The sequence below is a fragment of the Marmota monax genome, unplaced genomic scaffold (genome assembly GCF_021218885.2).
Source record: "Marmota monax isolate L192 unplaced genomic scaffold, Marmota_monax_Labrador192_F-V1.1 WCK01_AAM20220418_F8-fsc00163, whole genome shotgun sequence".
In the NCBI taxonomy this organism is placed as follows: Eukaryota; Metazoa; Chordata; class Mammalia; order Rodentia; family Sciuridae; genus Marmota; species Marmota monax.
The window spans coordinates 221,121-240,391 of NW_026693660.1; the positions used below are offsets into that span (position 1 = coordinate 221,121).

General features: G+C 38.7%; 1 protein-coding gene across 17 annotated transcripts in view; it reads left to right on the forward strand.

The window, feature by feature from the left end:
- Nucleotides 1–19,271, forward strand: part of Mical3 (microtubule associated monooxygenase, calponin and LIM domain containing 3) — a 262,585-nt gene that overhangs the window by 142,666 nt on the left and 100,648 nt on the right. For all 17 annotated transcript variants that reach the window (XM_058584101.1, XM_058584104.1, XM_058584100.1 and 14 more), the window contains 11 exons: nucleotides 760–1,100; nucleotides 2,849–3,056; nucleotides 4,916–5,032; nucleotides 5,677–5,778; nucleotides 6,594–6,749; nucleotides 8,265–8,365; nucleotides 10,495–10,752; nucleotides 11,303–11,418; nucleotides 12,375–12,501; nucleotides 13,652–13,748; nucleotides 16,709–16,856. In XM_058584101.1, the coding sequence (XP_058440084.1) occupies nucleotides 837–1,100; nucleotides 2,849–3,056; nucleotides 4,916–5,032; nucleotides 5,677–5,778; nucleotides 6,594–6,749; nucleotides 8,265–8,365; nucleotides 10,495–10,752; nucleotides 11,303–11,418; nucleotides 12,375–12,501; nucleotides 13,652–13,748; nucleotides 16,709–16,856 (1,694 nt within the window). In that variant the 5' untranslated portion in view covers nucleotides 760–836. The remainder of the gene's footprint in view (nucleotides 1–759; nucleotides 1,101–2,848; nucleotides 3,057–4,915; nucleotides 5,033–5,676; nucleotides 5,779–6,593; nucleotides 6,750–8,264; nucleotides 8,366–10,494; nucleotides 10,753–11,302; nucleotides 11,419–12,374; nucleotides 12,502–13,651; nucleotides 13,749–16,708; nucleotides 16,857–19,271) is intronic.

A 19,271-nucleotide genomic window follows, 5' to 3' on the forward strand; every position in this document is an offset into this window, starting at 1 on the left:
CTGTGTTTCTCATAATCTTTTCTAGTGGGGTGGACTTTCTTCCAGCCTCTTCTTGCAGGTTTGTTCTTCCTAGAGCACATGTAAAGCCATGGCTTATTTCAGTTCCACTACCACTGTACACTAAGGACTCCCAAACCTGGTCTGCATCTCTAAGGGCTCCCTTGAACTTCACATTCATACTCCACTGCCTAGTATATGGCTATATTTTCCCCTAAGTAGCTCAGATGCGACAGATTGAAAAGGGAGTTTACTACCCCTGTTCACAAATGGGTGCTTTTATTTTTAATTCATTGCCTTGCTATCATGATTTCTCAGTGGCCTAAGAAGGAAAACTGGGAATCTTTTTGACACTTTGATCTTTATCAGTCCCTCATAGGACTGTCTGTGTTTTACTTTATTTCTCACATACTATACTTCTTCTTATGTGGCTAACATTTACTTACCCTGAAGACTCTGCTGTCATGTCTTAGAGGTTCATCTTTAATAAGGACCCTGCCTCCCTGAGATTTAGGTACTCTTCCTTATTCCTCTCTCTCTATTGGTACACTGTATCATTCAGTTTATGTGCCTGTCATTCACTAGACTATAAAATCCTTGAAAACAAAGGCTGTCTTACTCATCTTTCCACCTCAGTATCTTGGATGGTCCCTGGAGCATTTCAGTATGCATTTGTTGAATGAATGTGTTATCTCTTGAGATCTCTTCTTCAGAAAGATCAATTGTAGAAATACTGACCATTTCTTTCTTTCTTTTTGTTAGATTAAGGTGACAGTGTCAGGTGGATCAACTGCCATCCCACTGCCCCCTCTGTTGGGCAGTACTGAGAGTGGGGAAGCATGGAAGAGAAGAAGCATGAGACCACGAACCAAGCTCATGTCCTCTTTGACCGGTTTGTCCAAGCCACTACCTGCAAGGGAACCCTCAAGGCCTTTCAAGAACTCTGTGACCACCTGGAACTGAAGCCTAAAGACTACCGTTCCTTCTATCACAAGCTCAAGTCCAAGCTTAACTACTGGAAAGCCAAAGCTCTCTGGGCAAAGTTGGACAAACGGGGCAGTCACAAAGACTATAAAAAGGGAAAAGCATGCACTAACACTAAGGTAAGGGCTTAACTATTCTCAGACTCTAAGGTCACTGACATGAGAGTTTAACTAGGTACCAGTTAGAAGAATTGAATAGAGATGGACTGGGTAAGATTCCCAGGCTAGGTTGATGCCAGGCAGATTCTAGCATCACTGTGTGTAAATATACTACATTTTGTGTAAATATACTACATTTTCTTTGTCCATTCATTACCTAAGAAATTAAGCTTATAATCTGTTGAAATTTTGCAGATCCATTACTCATGCTCATTTTTTTTTCTTTTAAAAAAAAATTTATTGGTTCTTTTTAGTTATATATAATAGCAGAATCCATTTTGATATATAAGCATGGAATATATCTTATTCTAGTTAGGATCTCATGGATGTATGTGATGATAGGATTCACTATTCACTGTAATGTTTTCATATATGTACATGGGGAAATAATGTCAAATTTATTTCACTGTCTTTCCTTTTCTTATCCCCCCGCCCTCCATTCTCCATTGTCTAATCTACTGCACTTTTGTTCTTCCCCTCACCCCATCCCCTTATTGTGGGTTAGCTTTCACATATCAGAAAACATTTGACCTTTGGTTTTTTAGGACTGGCATGATTGTCTCCAGATTCATCTATTTGCTAGCAAATGTCATAAAGTCATTCTTCTTTATGGCTGAGTAATACTCCATTGTGTGTAAATATACTACATTTTCTTTGTCCATTCATCTGTTGAAAGGTTGACTGTTTCATGTGCCAGACCCTTTTCTGAGCATGTTTCATGTATTTTCATATTGGACATTCAAAGTCTCAACTTTTTAAGAACAACCCTGAAGTCAAGCTTTGCATTTTGCTGAAGTTTCATTTTGAACCTCACCCTCTTAGGAGGATGCAGATCATTTAGCAAGGTCATGGATAGGTTAAAAGTCTTATCTATGCATAACTTCATAGTTCTTGACATGTCATCTTTATAAAACCATAACTCTATACTCAACTTCAGTTTGCCCTTGTGTGGATAACTAGAGACCCATCCCAGTGGATTTACATTTGAATAGATATCATCAATAATATTCAAGAAATTCAAAAGCAAAACTTTCTTGAGTACTGGACTTTAAAAATGAAAGGAACTCAAAGTCAAATGTGTTGCACAGCTTTCTTCTGAGCATGCAGTACAAACTAATTAAGATCTTTGTTTAGCCTCATGCTGAGTATTTCTCTAGAGTATTGATTTTCAAGAGCATTTCCCTGGACTTTCAGTCTAGAAATGATGATTTTACATCTCTTTTAGCACATAAAATTTTGGCTTTTGAAAGTGGCCTCCAGAGAATTATCTGTGTGGTAAATCCATTCCAGGGCTGTGAAGATTTGTTGAACCATAATAATCTCTACCTCCCTGGACAGAAATCTGCTGAACATAGAAGCCTTTCAAAAGGTCCTCTCCTGTCAGTAAAAGATTAGATGTGATTTTCATATTATTTATTGAAATGATTACCCCTTTAAATATGTTACAGATATGTGGGCCTTACAGGCTGACCAAGATGAACATGTACTTGGTTCACAAGTAGCACTTGTTCAGTCTTTCCCATCCATAGCAACCACAGCTCTTCTTTCAAACTCTGCTGTGACACAGACAGGTTTGAAGTTTTTTTGGTAATGGGGAGAATAGCCCTCACTGAAGGTTTACAGGAATGATGGTTATGAGATTATAAAATATCTCTAGAAATATGTTTTAAGAGTCACAAGCTTTGCCTTAAAGCAGCTGTGTTTTGCAGTGTCTCATCATTGGAGCTGGCCCCTGTGGTCTCCGCACAGCCATTGATTTATCCTTATTGGGAGCTAAGGTGGTGGTTATTGAGAAGCGAGATGCCTTTTCCCGCAACAATGTCTTACATCTCTGGCCCTTCACCATACATGATCTTCGAGGTCTGGGTGCCAAGAAGTTCTATGGCAAGTTCTGTGCTGGAGCCATCGATCATATCAGTGAGTAACACCAGCTGCTGTAGGATTCCAACCCTTCTCCCGCCCACTTTTCAGTAGACAGAGACAGGTAGGTTATCTGAGGAATTCCTGCTCAATAGCATAATTTGTTCCGATCTCATTGGTATCTATCATGTAGCAAGCATTCCCTATATTGAGTCAAAATATTTGCCTCTTGTAGTTCTGTGACCTAGAACTTTGAACTACAATGTTTGCCCTGTGCAAGGAGGAGGAGTCTGGCTTAAGGATGTCTGAGTTAGGTCTTGGACTATTACTGAATACTTGCAGTGTGTGAGATAGGCAGAGGGGCTAGACTTTTGGAAACCGGTGACCAATTTGGGCCTCAATCCTTTGGTGGTTCTTGGAGTAGTAGAAGAAGTACACAGGCTGTGGCTCTCTGCAGTGTAATCTTTCATATGCTAAACTAACATAAGAAGAACATGCTACAGGGATACAGTCCTTATATTTAAAGAGAAAGCAGAGTTCTAGGTTGGTCATGAATGACAAGTCAGTAGTAGAATTCCTCTGGTTAGGTGATACTCACGAAGTCTACAGCCAGAATAGCTCTTGGCATTCTCTTGTCAATCTTCAAACTCATTTGGAGTCTCTGTATTTTTGAAAAGGGTAAATACAAGTTAATGCAGTTGATTATTGTTTTCATGCCTGTAAGTAGCCTATCTGAAAACCAGTTCAGAACAGAAATTGTCTGCATTATGAAGTTGAAATCCTCTATTTAAAAATTGGTTATCACTAAAGAGTCCAGGAAAACTTTATCAAAGAAACTTTGGTCTGAGTACCAGACTTTTTGCTGTTTGAAGTGGTTGTGCCAATTTATTAAACACTGGCTAACAACTTGTACTTCCCTGACAGAAGTGCTTGGAACAATAGTTATCTGCAAAACTAAAATGTGTGCTAGCATGAGACTTAATGAGTCTTTGGGAGTGTGACTCAGAGGGTGATAGTTGTGGTAAGCTAAGGAAAATAACCAGGATGACTTAGCAGTGGACTTGCATGTGCTTCTAACAGATTAGTCACAGATTGAAGGTAAGTTTGGCTTTGAGGGATGACTGAGGGTCATTGATAGAGTGGACTTGTCTCCCAGTGATTATGAGTGGCAGAATTATTTTGGGACTGAGAGAGTCTTAGATCAGCAACTAGATTTCTATCTTTGTATACCTAGTATTGCTGCCACAACTGGCACTGGGTAGGAACTTTGGGCATCAAATAGTATATAAATCTTACCTTGATAATGAGTGAGATTTTCAATTATTTTGTGCCTCAGTTGCCACAACTGTAAATAAGTTGGGGTTCTGTTAAGAGGATAAGGCTGAATTGTGATTTCTTTTACCTGCTGAGAGAATGTGAAGGTCAGTGAGATAATAAGAGTAGAAGGGATGCTATGGATATTTCAGAAAGCAATACAGTGGCTCCATATCAAGCTGTGAAAAGTGTACTCATGAGTGTACTCCTGTGTCCTGTGGTAGGTGCCATGTCCCATTACGACTATAGATACTACTGAGAATAGCATCTCTGACACATCAGGGGAAGCTAGAAAGGAGAGTCTCCTGTTGGCCACAGTCTCATGCTGTCTCAAAGTTTTCTATTGTTTAGAATACCTAACTCAAAGATGTAGGTGGCTTTAAAGTCTCTAGAGCATCTCTTCCACTGGTTGGTATTTACCCTTAAAAAGAAAGAAGTTAGAGAACATGGCATAGAAAATGTCTCCTGCTCCAAAAGACTTTGGAGAACCTGAATAGACTATGCATAGGAGAAAGGGTGGGAGGGAACATGAGGAGCAACTACTGGTGTGTTCTTTCTTCTCTGTGTGCTCTTGCAAACATGTAGTCTTTGTATTTACCCAGGTATACGTCAACTCCAACTAATACTTTTGAAAGTAGCCTTGATCCTAGGCATCGAAATACACGTCAATGTGGAATTCCAAGGACTTGTACAGCCTCCTGAGGATCAAGAAAATGAACGTAAGTTGAATTGGAAAAATGAAGAAAGCTTAAAATGGCATTAAAAGGATGAGAACAGATGAGGTAAAAGGAGAACATGGGAATAATCTGCCAGTGTTTTTCAGAACTAGTTAAAGGGATTTCTTTGTATAGTCTGTGCCTTTGAAGTTTACTGTTAAAGTTGAATAAGGAGGCCTTTTGTTAAAATTTTTGAATTTATTCTATCAGTTATGCATAACAGCAGAATATTCTTCGATTCATTATACACAAATGGAGCACAGATTTTCACTTCTCTGGTTGTACACAAAGTAGAGTCACACCATTCATGCAATCATACATGTACCTAGGGTAATGATGTCCGTCTCCTTCCACCATCTTTCCTATCCCCATGCCCCCCAACCCTTTGCCCAATCCAAAGTTCATGAGGAGGCCTTTGACTTAGTCATTGCAGGCACTTGTACTATAGAAAAATCATATGATGGGGAAAGTCCCTTTGTAAGTTCTCTTCGGAGCTTCTTTCTATCTGAAGTTTATACCCCATACTTTTCTATTTATTGTTTTTAGCTTGGAGTTTTGTGCATTCTGTATGCCTGGGTATCTAGAGATGATCTTAGAGATATGAATTTGGTCTGAGTAATGATCTTAATTTTGCATTTGGTCCACAGGGATAGGTTGGCGGGCACTGGTGCACCCCAAAACTCATCCTGTATCAGAGTATGAATTTGAAGTGATCATTGGTGGGGATGGCCGTAGGAACACCTTGGAAGGTATTGGCTTGTGCTCTACTTACTCTCTTCAGAGAAGAATAGAGGCTGACCTTGTCCCCAAGAGTCCATGTTCCTGAGAATTTGCACAAAAATGTGCTATCTTTTATTGTCTGGGGCAGGGGTACTGAGGATTGAACCCAGTGCACTTTTTCACTGAGCTACATCCTCAGTCCGTTTTTTAATTTTTATTTTGAAACAAAGTCTTGCTAAACTGTGGAGGCTGGCCTCCAACTTTCAATCTTTCTGCCTCAGCCTCCCAAGTCTCAGAGATTACTGATACTTTGCCTTGCTGGGTTTCCTATTTGAATTGCATGGCATCTCAGCTTTCTTCCAGACAGTGCTCACTCTGAGTATATTTTACAGGGTGCTCTTGTTAAGTACCTTGTTAAAGTACTAAGAGATGAGATATACTTTTTTAAAAATATTTTTTTAGTTGTAGATGGATACAATATTTTTATTTGTTTTTATGTAGTACTGAGGATCAAACCCAGTGCCTCACAGCTCGAGGCAAGCCCTCCACCACTGAGCTACAGCCCCAGCCCAAGATATACTTTTTGGGAATTGACAATGTAGAATGTAATTTAAGTCAGCACACCTGCTCCCCTTTTTAAATGGAATCCCTAATACTGAATAGTATTCTGTTCAGTCAGATTTCAGATTGTTTATTAATGATGTGGGAGACCTGCCCTAAAAATTTTTCATTGAGTTTCATTCTCCACATTTTCCCTAATGTCTTCATCAACACCCTCCTCATTTGAAGTGATCATCTTTCTTCTCTAGCCAATTGCCACCTATGAAAATTTTTTTCCCTCCAGGATTTCGCCGGAAAGAATTTCGTGGCAAACTAGCTATTGCCATTACAGCAAATTTTATTAACCGAAATACAACAGCAGAAGCCAAAGTGGAAGAGATCAGTGGTGTGGCTTTCATATTTAACCAAAAATTTTTCCAGGAGCTGCGAGAAGCCACAGGTTGGTATAGATTCCTCCAAAGTAATAAGGTTAAACATTGAAATGGTTACTTATTACTTTTTTCTTGGGGGTTTGATAGGGTGGATGGTGCTTGTTATTACTGTTATGTCATTTGTCCTGCTTTTTCTTCACTCCTGTGCTTTGTTCTTAGCTTAATGGTCCCATATCATTCTGTCTCCTGCTCTAGCATTATCAGTCTTTAGCACAATGGCTAGGCTGCTCTAGATTTTGTTTTTATTTATTGTTTTGTTTTAAAGTATTCATTCTGCCTTCTACCAACTCATCCCCAATCCCTTACCTCTACATTGTGATGCTAAGTTATGGCACTGGATATAGCAAACTGCCAGTTGGTAGCTCTCTGGTTTTATTGAGAACCTAACAGATATTAAGTATGCAGTCTTCTTCCTGAGTTCATTTGAACTTGAAAGCAAACCATGTGACAGATAGGAATGACATTGTTGTATGATGGCTTTTGAATAGATGTATTTTGCTGCAACAAAAAAAAAATATGTATTTTATTCTCTATTTTCTTTTTTTTTTTTTTAGAAAGAACTTTTTTTTAATATTTATTTTTCAGTTTTCGGTGGATACAACATCTTATTTTATTTTATTTTTATGTGGTGCTGAGGATGTGGCTCAAGCAGTAACGTGCTGGCCTGGCACGCGCGGGGCCCTGGGTTCAATCCTCAGCACCATATAAAAATAAAATAAGATGTTTTTCTCTATTTTCTAGACTTGATTTCATTGCCTTCGTTTTTTTAGATGAATAGAATTAAAAAGACAATAGCTCATTCTCTACTTCCAGGCATCTACCCTGTTTTTGTTTTTGTTTTGGTACCAGGGATTGAACCCAAGGGCACTTAACCACTGAGCCACATCACCACCACCTCCCCTTTTTAAAAAAAAAAAAAAAAAATTTACGTTTATTTTTTTTTTATTATTTATTTTTATGTGGTGCTGAGGATCGAACCCAGTGCCTCACACATGCTAGGCGAGCGCTCAACTGCTGAGCCACAACCCCAGCTGCCCCCAAAGACTTTCTTATTTTTTATTTTGTGACAAGGTCTCACTTGGTTGCTCACAGCCTAAGTTACTTTGAACCTGTAATCCTCCTGCCTCAACCTCCTGAGCTGCTAGGATTATAGGTGTATGCAACCATGCCCAGTTTATGAGATTTCTCTAGTTCTCTAGCTTCCTTGATGACTCAAAGAGGTTTAATCTGTTAACTAAGCCATGCCCTCTTTAAGGATTACCCTCTTTTTTTTTTTTTTCCAATTCTTATGTTTGTGTTAACTTTTGGTCATTGTTTTCAGAATAACTTAAGTTGAATTAATAATAGTACAGAGGGAAACAAATCTCCCCTTATTTTCATGAACTGAATAGGCAGGAAGAGAGAATCTGGACCTAAACATCTTCCTGCTTGGAATTTTATGATCCTGTCTTAGATAGACCCAAGTAGTCTCTCTGGCTGCCCTACTCAGCAAACTCCTATGCATGTTTGTTTTCTGGTTGCAGGTATTGATTTGGAGAACATCGTCTACTACAAAGATGACACGCACTATTTCGTTATGACAGCCAAAAAGCAGAGTTTACTGGACAAAGGGGTGATACTGCATGTGAGCAATGGATCTCTTTCAAACCACTTTTGTTGAATTTGTTAATATGATCACCAAGAGAAAGGGCTTTATTGTCTGATGGGATTTTTCTGCAAGGGAATAAAGATGAGCATTGAACACATCTCCTCAAATCACTGATGGTTTTTAGTTTAACTTTGAAAAAAATATTTTTATTATGGAAAATTGTTAATTTAACAGAAATAGGGAGAATAGTATAATGAACTCTTATGCCCATTCTTTAGCTTGAGCAGTTATTAACATGGCCAATATTGTTTCAATAAAACCCCACTCCACTCACCTCTCCTGCCATTGGATTGTTTCAAAGCAAATGTAAAGAATCATTTCTTGCATAAATAGTCAGTTTAATTTTAGGTGACTTTGTTTGAGATTATAATGAATTTCATGTATGACCAATTATTGGTTGGTCAGTAGATCTTTTTTTGGGAGGGAAGTGATAGAGGTAAGAGAGTTCAACCAAGAAGCAATGCTTGGTGCTTATGACAGCCTGATTATGGCTCTGGTTTTACTGTGGCAACACTGAATTGGTATATTTAGGCTTTGTTCAGACTGAACAACAAGGGCCTAATGTCCATCTTTAGCCAGCCTTTTTTTTTTGCAAAACTAATTGTGTGGAGATAATCTGAAATCAGAGAGTTGCAAGGTGGATGGTTTTTTAAGGAAAGTGTCTTAAATCTTAGTTGGTCTCATTGGTCTGAATATGGGAATTACTTCCCCTGTGTGATGAAACAGTTAGAAGCAAATAAACACCAGAGGTGTTGATTTAGGCTTGTACAATTCCCACCAGACTCAAAGCTGAATCTCAGGGAGCCCTTTGTCTTTGTAGAATGATAATGAATCAAGTCCTTTTAGTCTGAGTCACACTGTTGCCATATTGAGACCAAATGGAGAATGAGCTGAGGAGCACATGCTTGCAACACAGAGTCTCCTTTCCACCCATGAACCTTGTGTCTGTTTCTCAGCATAGCAGTCCTGTAGATATGCAGGGAGAAACAGGACAAAGCAGTTTGTATAGCCCATTCTGCCAAAGCAGAAGCAAGACATACTTGGCTGGATGCTTTATAAAGTGTTCATTATCTGGGGCTATTTTATTGTTATCAATAAGAACTAGCCAGTAAAGCAGTTGAGATGCCTGGGACTAAGTTAAGACTTAAATTTACCATCTGGGCAGAGCTGTGGTTGTCAGTCAAAAGTAGATAAGAGCAATCTAGACTGTTAAATTAAGATCTCTTTTACTTTTTGTTTTCATTTTTTATAGGGCAGGAGCTGTGCCTTCTGTGAGTGCTGTTTATAAACTAAACCCACTGTAGCCATTTAATGTTGAACAAGCAGTATTTCTAGAACCAACCAGAGTGTTTGTGTTTTGACTTCTGACATCTTATAGTTGTAGCTGAAAGTACCATCAGTAATACTTGGAAACTGAGTCCCCATTTCAGGAGAACAGAGACTTGGCTCAGTGTGCAAGAACCTCCAAAGCAGAAAAGGAGCTTTTTAGTCCCTTACTTAAAGCTCTTTTTCTCTCATTTTTGTTTTTTCCTGTTGGTGATTTTCTATAGAGCCTTACAGAATCTTATATATGATTTTGAAAACCTGTGTTCCATTTTCAGTTCATTCCTTCCCATCCTCCTTAGCTACCAATGTTCCTAGTGCCACATCTCTTTGGCACTGAAGCTTTTCAGGTTCTTCCTTTAAGCATGATGAGCTATGCAAGTCTGAGTTCCCAGCTGAAAAAAAAAGCTGTTTGCTATTCAAAAGATAATGATTATAGAAGATAACATAAACCATTAAATACTTTTTCAGCTTACAGAAATTATTTAATTTGTTATTCAGAACAACTCTGTGAGGTAGGTAAGCCAGGACCAGAGGAGTAGCGACTTGCTCCAAGCAAATAGAAAAGCCAAGACTGTTTTTAGGCAGCAAAGCCTATTTACTCTTAGAAACACCCCTACCCAAAAACTTCTTTTTACTTTGTGTACAAGCTTGGTGGAATATTAAATCACTTTAAGGGGAAGGAAAAGCTGTGGAACTAGGTTATGTCTAACATTTTCTGTTCAAGTCAAGCCATCCCTGCCTGGGTTTTTCCATCTTGTACCTCTTCTTTCTCTGGACAGGACTATGCTGACACAGAACTCTTGCTTTCCCGGGAGAACGTGGACCAGGAGGCATTGCTAAACTATGCCCGGGAGGCGGCTGACTTCTCCACGCAACAGCAGCTGCCCTCTCTAGATTTTGCCATCAATCATTATGGGCAGCCTGATGTGGCCATGTTTGACTTCACTTGTATGTATGCCTCTGAGAATGCAGCCTTGGTACGGGAACAGAATGGACATCAGTTATTAGTGGCTCTGGTTGGGGACAGCCTCCTAGAGGTGAGTACTAAGGGAAACAGCACTTTATAGTAAAGGCATTACTGAGGAACAGTAATAATGAGGAGCAAATCTGGGTATACTGGCTGTAGAGTGAGCATCAGCAGCATAGGCAAGACCTCTGCAGGAGTTATACCAACCAGGAAAAAAATAATGACATTAAGAATGGTTAGAAATTTTGCAACTTTTATAACTTGCCTCTCTACTAGTTTGTGAAATGGAGATGTCCAGAGTCTGAATAGTTGCCAAATACAACTGTTGGCAGCACACTTTCTTTTGTTCTTCAGTTTAGCTTAACTCTTTTAAAAATGATTTATTAGCTGGGTATGGTAGTATTAGCCTGTAATCTCAGCTACTTGGGAGGCTGACGCAGGAGGATTACAAATTCGAGGCCAGCATTGGCAATTAAATGACAAAATAAAATAAAAAGGACTAAGGTTGTAGTTCAATGGTAAAGCATTTGCCTAGCATGAGCTAGGCCCCAAGTTCAATCCCCAGTACTGAAGAGAAAAAAGATAACTTATTTTGACTCTGTCTTGTATCTCTTTCATAGCCATTCTGGCCCATGGGAACAGGAATAGCCCGGGGCTTTCTAGCTGCTATGGACTCTGCCTGGATGGTACGAAGTTGGTCTCTAGGAACCAGCCCCTTGGAAGTCCTGGCAGAGAGGTAATAAGTCTCTTCCATGAAAAAACTGGAAAAAAGGAGTGGCTTATTCCTCAGGCTGAGTAAAAGTTCTTCCTCCTTCTTTCTCTCTTCCTTTATTCATTAAAGATATTTTTATATGTAAGAGAGGAAAGGTGAGGCTGGGGCTGTGGTTCAGCAGTAGTACGCTCACCTAGCGTGTGTGAGGCCCTGGGTTTGATCCTCAGCACCACATAAAAATAAATAAATAAAAACAAAGGTATTGTGTCTAACTACCAACTAAGAAAAAAATAATTTTTTTTTTTTAAAAAAGAGGAAAGGCAAGATATTTCATAAAATTTTAGAAACCTAAAGATGACCTAATGGGACTGTTCTCTTGTCCCTTTCTAAATGAATTTATTATTAGAAAATAATATCTGGAGTCTCTGTATACCCTCTGGTTCTTTTATGACCATTACGTGAACAAATACTTTAAAAGTGCAATTTAGATCATCCTGACCTTAAGCTAGAAAGGCTTAAACTGATGAAGTCATTGTCGTAGTCAGACCATGCTAACATAAGAAACGGAAAGGATTGAAAGGATAACGCCAAATTGTTTTAAAACATTTCTCAAACCTTAAGGCATTCTGGCTTAATGTGGTGACAGGTTCTCTTTTTACCTAATTTTTAAAATTAAAGTATATATTGGCACACTTAAAAACACAATAGTAAATTAGTTGCCTTTTAAATTAGACCAGACAATTATCACTCCCCATAGCATTGTCCTGTTCTTCTCTTTGGCTCTTAACTAATCCATTGTCCTTGAAATCACTGAGTGGTGGTGGTTCTGAGAAGCTAGGGTTGACGTAGAGTCAAAGAAAACTTTCCAAGAATGAAGATATATTGTATACATCAGATAATTTGGTGGACTGTCAAAACAAATATTACAAAAGAGGAAAATGTTTATTGTGCTTGTCACTCTATGTTGTGTGTTATTGCAGGGAAAGCATTTATAGGTTGCTGCCTCAAACCACTCCTGAGAATGTGAGCAAGAACTTCAGCCAGTATAGCATCGACCCTGTCACTAGGTATCCCAATATTAATGTCAACTTCCTCCGGCCAAGCCAGGTAAGAGCATTCTAGTCAGATATGTGCATCTGGGCCTATTCTCAGGACTGATCAGAACTCTAATAGATCAAAATGTATATAATTATGTTTGGTTTTAATACCATATACACTTTCAGTAATCCCATATACCTATACATAAACATAATTTCAGTAATCCAAGTCGGTATCTCTCTGAATTGGTGGAAGTAGGTATTATTTTCCATCAACATGTTGAGCAACTAAGGCATGGAGTTGTTGAATACTTACAGAAGATAAAATGTGACCAAAATAGTGTACCTAGGACTTCATCCCATGCCTCTTAATTTAAATCACATACAGTCAGGGAAAGAGCGTTGATTGATTGATTCAGTATTCTGAAGATGTGACTTCCACTTGCCTGTTGGTCACTAATCACCTGTGACTCAGATGGGTCATTTTACTATGTCTGAGCCTCAGTTTTTCAGCTGAGAAGTGGAATTCCTACTCAAGGGATCATTGTAAGTGCAAATGAGATTGTTCTCTGGAAGGAACATTGGAAAATAAAAACATAAAAGTAGAAGATATTGTTATTATTGTAAACCAATTATTTTTTGGTTCTGTTGTGTTCTCAGAAACTCTGAACCTTCATTACTGTATTGAGAATGACATTTTACAAAGCATAACAATCCCTAAGAATAGAATTTTAGAAAGGAACCTATTTGATATATTTTCTGTGTTCCAGAGTAATTTTTTGTCTTCTGTATATATGTGGTAAAATGTTTATAAATCCTGTTAATGAGCAGGCTTAATTGTCCAACAGAGACTCACCAGAGGGACCTCTGTGATTGAGTAGTTAACTTTCAGCATAATTTCTTACAGTTGCTATGTATTTGTTTCTATATAACCTAACCCATTCCATAAAAGATTTAAAGGTTATCACCTTAACTTCTGTCTGAACTTTACCATGGGGTTGAGGGTGTAACTCCCAGTGGTAGAGTGCATGCTAGCATACAAAAGGCTTGGGGTTTGACCTACAGCACTGCCACCACCAAAACAAAAAATACGTAAATAAACATACACACAAATAAATAAACTTAATCCACTTTCCCAGTCTTTCATCGTAGTCATTCTGTTTTTAGGTGGGAATTTGTTACATGGTGTTTGATTTTCCTTCTTTTCAATTTTCTGCCAGGTGCGCCATTTATATGATACTGGAGAAACGAAAGATATTCATTTGGAAATGGAGAACCTAGTGAATTCCCGAACTACCCCAAAGTTGACTCGCAATGGTGAGTTCTGGAAATGGTTTTTTGAAAGACAGGTAACCCTTTTCAGAGAAGTCTACTCAAAAGCCATCACATGAACATAATACCATATATGGCAGTGGTTTTCAGCCAGGAGTGGTTTTGCCCTCCAAGAAACATTTGGTTGTTCCTGAGGACATTCTTGGTTGTCATGACTTGGGGAGGTTGCTACTGTTTCTAGGTGGATATAATCCAGCAATGTTGCTAAACCTGCTATAATGTACAAGAAAGGTTCCCACAACAAAAAATTACCTTGGGCTAAGGTGTTATGAGTAGAGATAAATTAGATACAGATGCTGGAGAGGAAAAAGAGAGTGTGCATACTACACCCACTTTTAAGTTTTGTGGGGAAGCTTATAGAACATGTTGTAGCATTTTAGCTGGGGCCTGTGGTGTTGCCATTATACATGTTAAAGGCAAAAGCCATTCCATATTTTGTGTGTATTGAGAGGTCCCTGAAGTTTTTATTTGACATTGAGTACACCTGGTCAGCTATAATTAAGATAGACTGGAGAAGGGAAATACATGACAGGCTAGGAGATTAGTTGGAAATACATTGCAATAATCAAACTACACGGGATGAACCCTAAATCTGATACTGAGCTGGAAATAGAGAAGGGAGAAAGTGGTAGATCACAGTTAGAAAAACTTGGACTTTGGGGCCAGGTGCAGCTGGGTCTCAGACCAAGTCTTGCCATTTGCAAAATGTGTGGCCTTGAACACATTAGTTAACACATCCGAACTTCAGTTTCCTCATCTTTGAAAAGAGAATAATAATAGCTTCCTCCTATGTTGATCATGAAGATTATGTGACATATGTAGAGCACTTATTACAATGCATAGCATGGAGTGGGTAATCAAAAACATTGCCCTTATTAATTATGTATGAGAGACTATTTTTTAATTTCTTGTTTCTTTTTTAGTTATATATAACAGTAGAGTGTATTTTGACATATCTTACAAACATGGAGTATAACTTCCCATTTTTGTGGTTGTACATGATTTGGGATTACATATATTCACATTCATATATTCACATAAGAACATAGAAAAGTTATATCTGATTCATTCTACTGTCTTTCCCATTCCCATTCTCCTTCTCTTTCCCCACTTCCCACCTCCCTTTCCTGCCCATTGTGAGTCAGCATCCACATATCAGAGAGTACATTTGGCCTTTGTTTTTCAGATTGGCTTATTTTACTTAACACAGTAGTCTCCAGTACCATCCATTTACCAGCAAATACCATAATTTCATTTTTCTTTATGGCTGAGTAATATTCCATTGTGTATATGTACCACATTTCCTTTATCCACTCATCAGTTGAAGGGCATCTACATTGGTTCCATAGCTTAGCTATTGTGAATTGAGTTTCTATAAACATTGATGTGGCTGTGTCACTGTAGTATGTTGATTTTAAGTCCTTTAGGTATAAACCTCAGAGTGGGATAATTGGGTTAAATAGTGGTTCCATTCCAAGTTTTCTGAGGAATCTCCATACTGCTTTCCAGAGTGGTTGCACCAATTTGCAGTCCCTACGTGAGAGACTATTAAGAAGCCAGAATCAGTGGACTTTGCCAGTTGATTGCCCTTAGGGGCAAAAGATGGGTACTGCATCAATCTCAACAAGGAAGTGGGAGGGTGAGAAGTTTTGAGTTCCATTTTGGACATTTTGAATTTGATGTGCTTTGGAGATATCAAGATGAATATATGAATCAACAGGCAGATTAAAACATTTTCCTTTCTCCATTGGACGGTTGTATTCATCAGCTTTCTATTGCTGTGACAAAATACCTGAGGTAAACCAACTTAAAGGAGGAAAGATATATTTTGCCTCATGGTTTCAGATTATAATCACTTGGCTTCGTTGTTTTCGGGACTGTGGTGAAACAGAACATCATGGCAGGGAGCCTGTGGTAGAACAAAGCCTTATGGTGGCCAAAAAGCTGGCCAAAAAGTTGCCCAGCACATATTGGATGTATGAATATCTAGACTTGGGAAGCATCTGAATAAAGTCAATATCTGAGCTAAAAGATAGCACTAGGGGTAGTTCTATGTGTAATCTCAGAATATATTTCCTGTGAAAGACTTAACCAGGACTTTTATGATAGCAGTTTTATCTTATGTTCACAAATCTCTAAATTACTTAGTGCCAAGCTAAATATTTCCAGCTGCCTTAGGGAAGGGAACAGACTTTCTTGGACACAAATAGGAATTCACAGATTCTCTCAAATGATCCATATCATAGCTCTTCCAAGGCATGATCATTCTGGTTTTAGAAACATGTCAATGAACTGGAAAACATCCAGGTGTATGTGTTTGCCTACTCAGTTTCTCAAGATGTGATCATTTATAATACAGGGTACCAAACTGGGTCTGGAGTATTGTTATAGTCTGGGGTCCTTAGCCTTTGTCAATGTAACCATACAGAGTGTCATCACTTCACAAATTGTTCAGTATTTTAGAAATTATAAGAGCAAGTCTTTAATTATTTTTACTTTAAGGTGCTGCTAGATAGAATAGAATCTCTCCAGTGTTGCTTTGGAGGAAAAGGTTTCCTCAGACCCAGCAACCCTCCAGGGAAATCCTAAGACTGCTCTGCAGGTGAGGGTGACAGCTCAGTAGTGGTACTCTTCCATCTAAGCCAGTTTTCAGGAGTTTCCCAGGGACACTGGGCTTCAGCACAAGTACCCAGTTGTGAAATTTTAGTCTCTTCACAGGCTGGATGTTGACTTTAGAATATGAGTATATTGGTACCTAAAATTCCAGGATCATGATACCAGTTATATAACATTGTCCTCACTGTTTTCTTTTGAAGTCTAGAAATGACTGTTTTTGTCCCTACCTTTAGTAATTTTTCGAACTGGATATGTGTACTGCAAAGCAGATCTTATATTAGTGTTGCTAGGTAACCACACTTCCAATAATAGTTGTTTTATTGTTTTAGAATCTGTAGCTCGTTCAAGCAAACTGCTAAGTTGGTGCCAAAGGCAGACAGATGGTTACGCAGGAGTAAATGTGACAGATCTCACCATGTCTTGGAAAAGTGGCCTGGCTCTATGTGCAATTATCCACAGATACCGTCCTGATCTGATGTAAGTCATGACTGTACTTTTTATTTTATATCCACCAAAGATCTCAGAGCACCCTGCTATCAAGTAGTCAAATTTTGTACTCTTTCCAAAATGAGATACATAGTGGGATGCATTCTCCAGAAGACTGTGATTTGATTTAGCTATATTTAAAACTTCATATGTCAAGCATTGTGTTGCTCAGTCCAGGAACAATTAGCTGAGTTGTGTGTTTTGTTTGTTAGTTTTAGTACTGGGGATTAAACAAAGGGGCACTTTACCGCTGAGCTACATCCTCACTACATCCCTAGTCCTTTTTATTCTTTTTTTACTAAGTTGCTGAGGCTGGCCTCAAACTTGCAATCCTGCCTCAGCCTCTCAAGTTGCTGGAATTAAAGATATAAACTACTACACCTGGAAATTAGCTGGGTTTTTAAAAATCACAGCACTCAAAGTAAAAAATTGGCTTAACACCCACCTGGACCTGTTAACTTTACACAAGGGAAAACTCTGTTTATTGGCCCCAGGTTGAACTCTTCATTTTGGCCAGCCATCTCAGATGCTGTTGGTCACATGGGAAACCTGGCTAGAACACTGAACACTTGGCTAGCTCAAAACAAATATGTCACTGCCAGTGAAACCGAAAACAATGAATACTTACCAGTTTATGATGGTTCATTGATATTTTCTTGTCAATGACTACACTTTTTGCAAATATAATTCTGTCAGGGGCTGGGGTTGTGGCTCAGTGGTAGAGCACTTGCCTAGCATGTGCGAGGCCTGAGTTCGAACCTTAGCACCACATAAAAGTAGATAAATAAAATAAAGGTATTGTGTCCAACTATAACTAAAAAAATAAAATAAAAAAAAAATTCTGTCAAGCTCATGAAGTTCATGTCATCTTACCCAGTATACTAGTAACATCTCTTTTGTCGATTCTTCGTCCACCTATCTACAGAATCAGTGCACTAGGCTTACCCCAGGTCAGCTGTGGTGGCTGGATTTCCCTCACAGGCATTCATAACCATAGAAGCCAAACAGAAAGATTCAGAAATAGAAGTAGAGTGCATTGAATTATTCTGGCTGCCTGTACCTTTTATCATTACGTCCATTTAATGGCCTACTTCTTGTTTATTTTAAAATTGCTTAAGAAATCCTAAAGTACATAGTCCATATATATATGAGATAGTTATAAACTAAAGAGGCAAATCTAATAAAAACAGCTTTGCACAGTGTAGAATTTAAATGGAGAGGACTTGAGGATATGGCTCAGAAGAGCACTTGCCTAGCATGCATAAGGCCTTGGGTTCCATACCGGGCTGTAAAAAGAAAAGAGTAGAGGATTTCTAATATGCTTCAATTAATGTAAGTGACCCCCCAATGTTCCTGCATTCAACTCATCCAGAAGTTGGTAGAAGGTAAATGAAAATAGTACTTATTCACTCCCACAAAAGAAAGGAGTGGGGAGGGAAAACAGCTTGAAAAAAAAAATTATGACAAAAGGCACAGAAGGGCTTCAGAAGATGAGGCAAGTGATAAGTTCTTTTCCAAATGGAGGGCAAGAAAGGGAAGGATAATGACAGGAAAAGTTGAGAGGACCTAGTGGATGGGTTACAGGGGTGAGTATGGGACAGAGGAGACACATTCCTGTTAGATTACACCAAAGCGTGCCTGGAGAAGGCCCAGGGGAGTTACAGCAAACATAAAGCAGTGAGAGAAAAGGAAGTAGGGTGTTTTTTGTTTTTTGTTTAATGAAAAAATGCCACAGGTTCAGTAGGTTAGCACAAAGTAAGGGTTTCCAGGTAATCTGAAGTCACCTAAACAAGCATGTTGGGGCTTGGGATATAACTCATTTGGTAGAGTGTTTGCCTAGCATTCACAAGGTCCTGGGTTCAATTCCCAGCAAAACCCCTCCCCCCCCAAAAAATAATACTGTCAGATATCACTCTGAATAGCAAGAAGCTTCAAACCCAATAGGAAATATTTGTTAATCTAAATACTTGGGAAAACTCAGGAAATTTAGCAATGGGAAAATCTTATGTAGGTTTTGGAATTTCCCATCAGGAGAAAGCTGTGTAAGATTTACCAGAGCTGATTTTTAGGACATTAGCAGCTTGCCAGGGCCAAGGGCCATGGTGGTAGTAGCTTTGGCTATTAGGAGCAGTCTGATCCAGATAGGATTCATACTACTATTTGACATTCATTTGTATGTGGGCACTTGGGTATAGATGAATCTATATTAAAGATAGTTCCTGTACTGAGTTTACATTTTGTGTCCCTGGAAAGATGAGAGGAGCCAACTTTTTCCCTCTTTTTCTCCTTTATTGGATAGATCTTTAATCATTTCTTCTTGAGGATGCTTTGCATTTCCTTAGTCAAAGGAAGGAGAATAAGAGGTGAGAAAAACAGGTCTGCTCTCAGATCCTAGTGATGCACTGC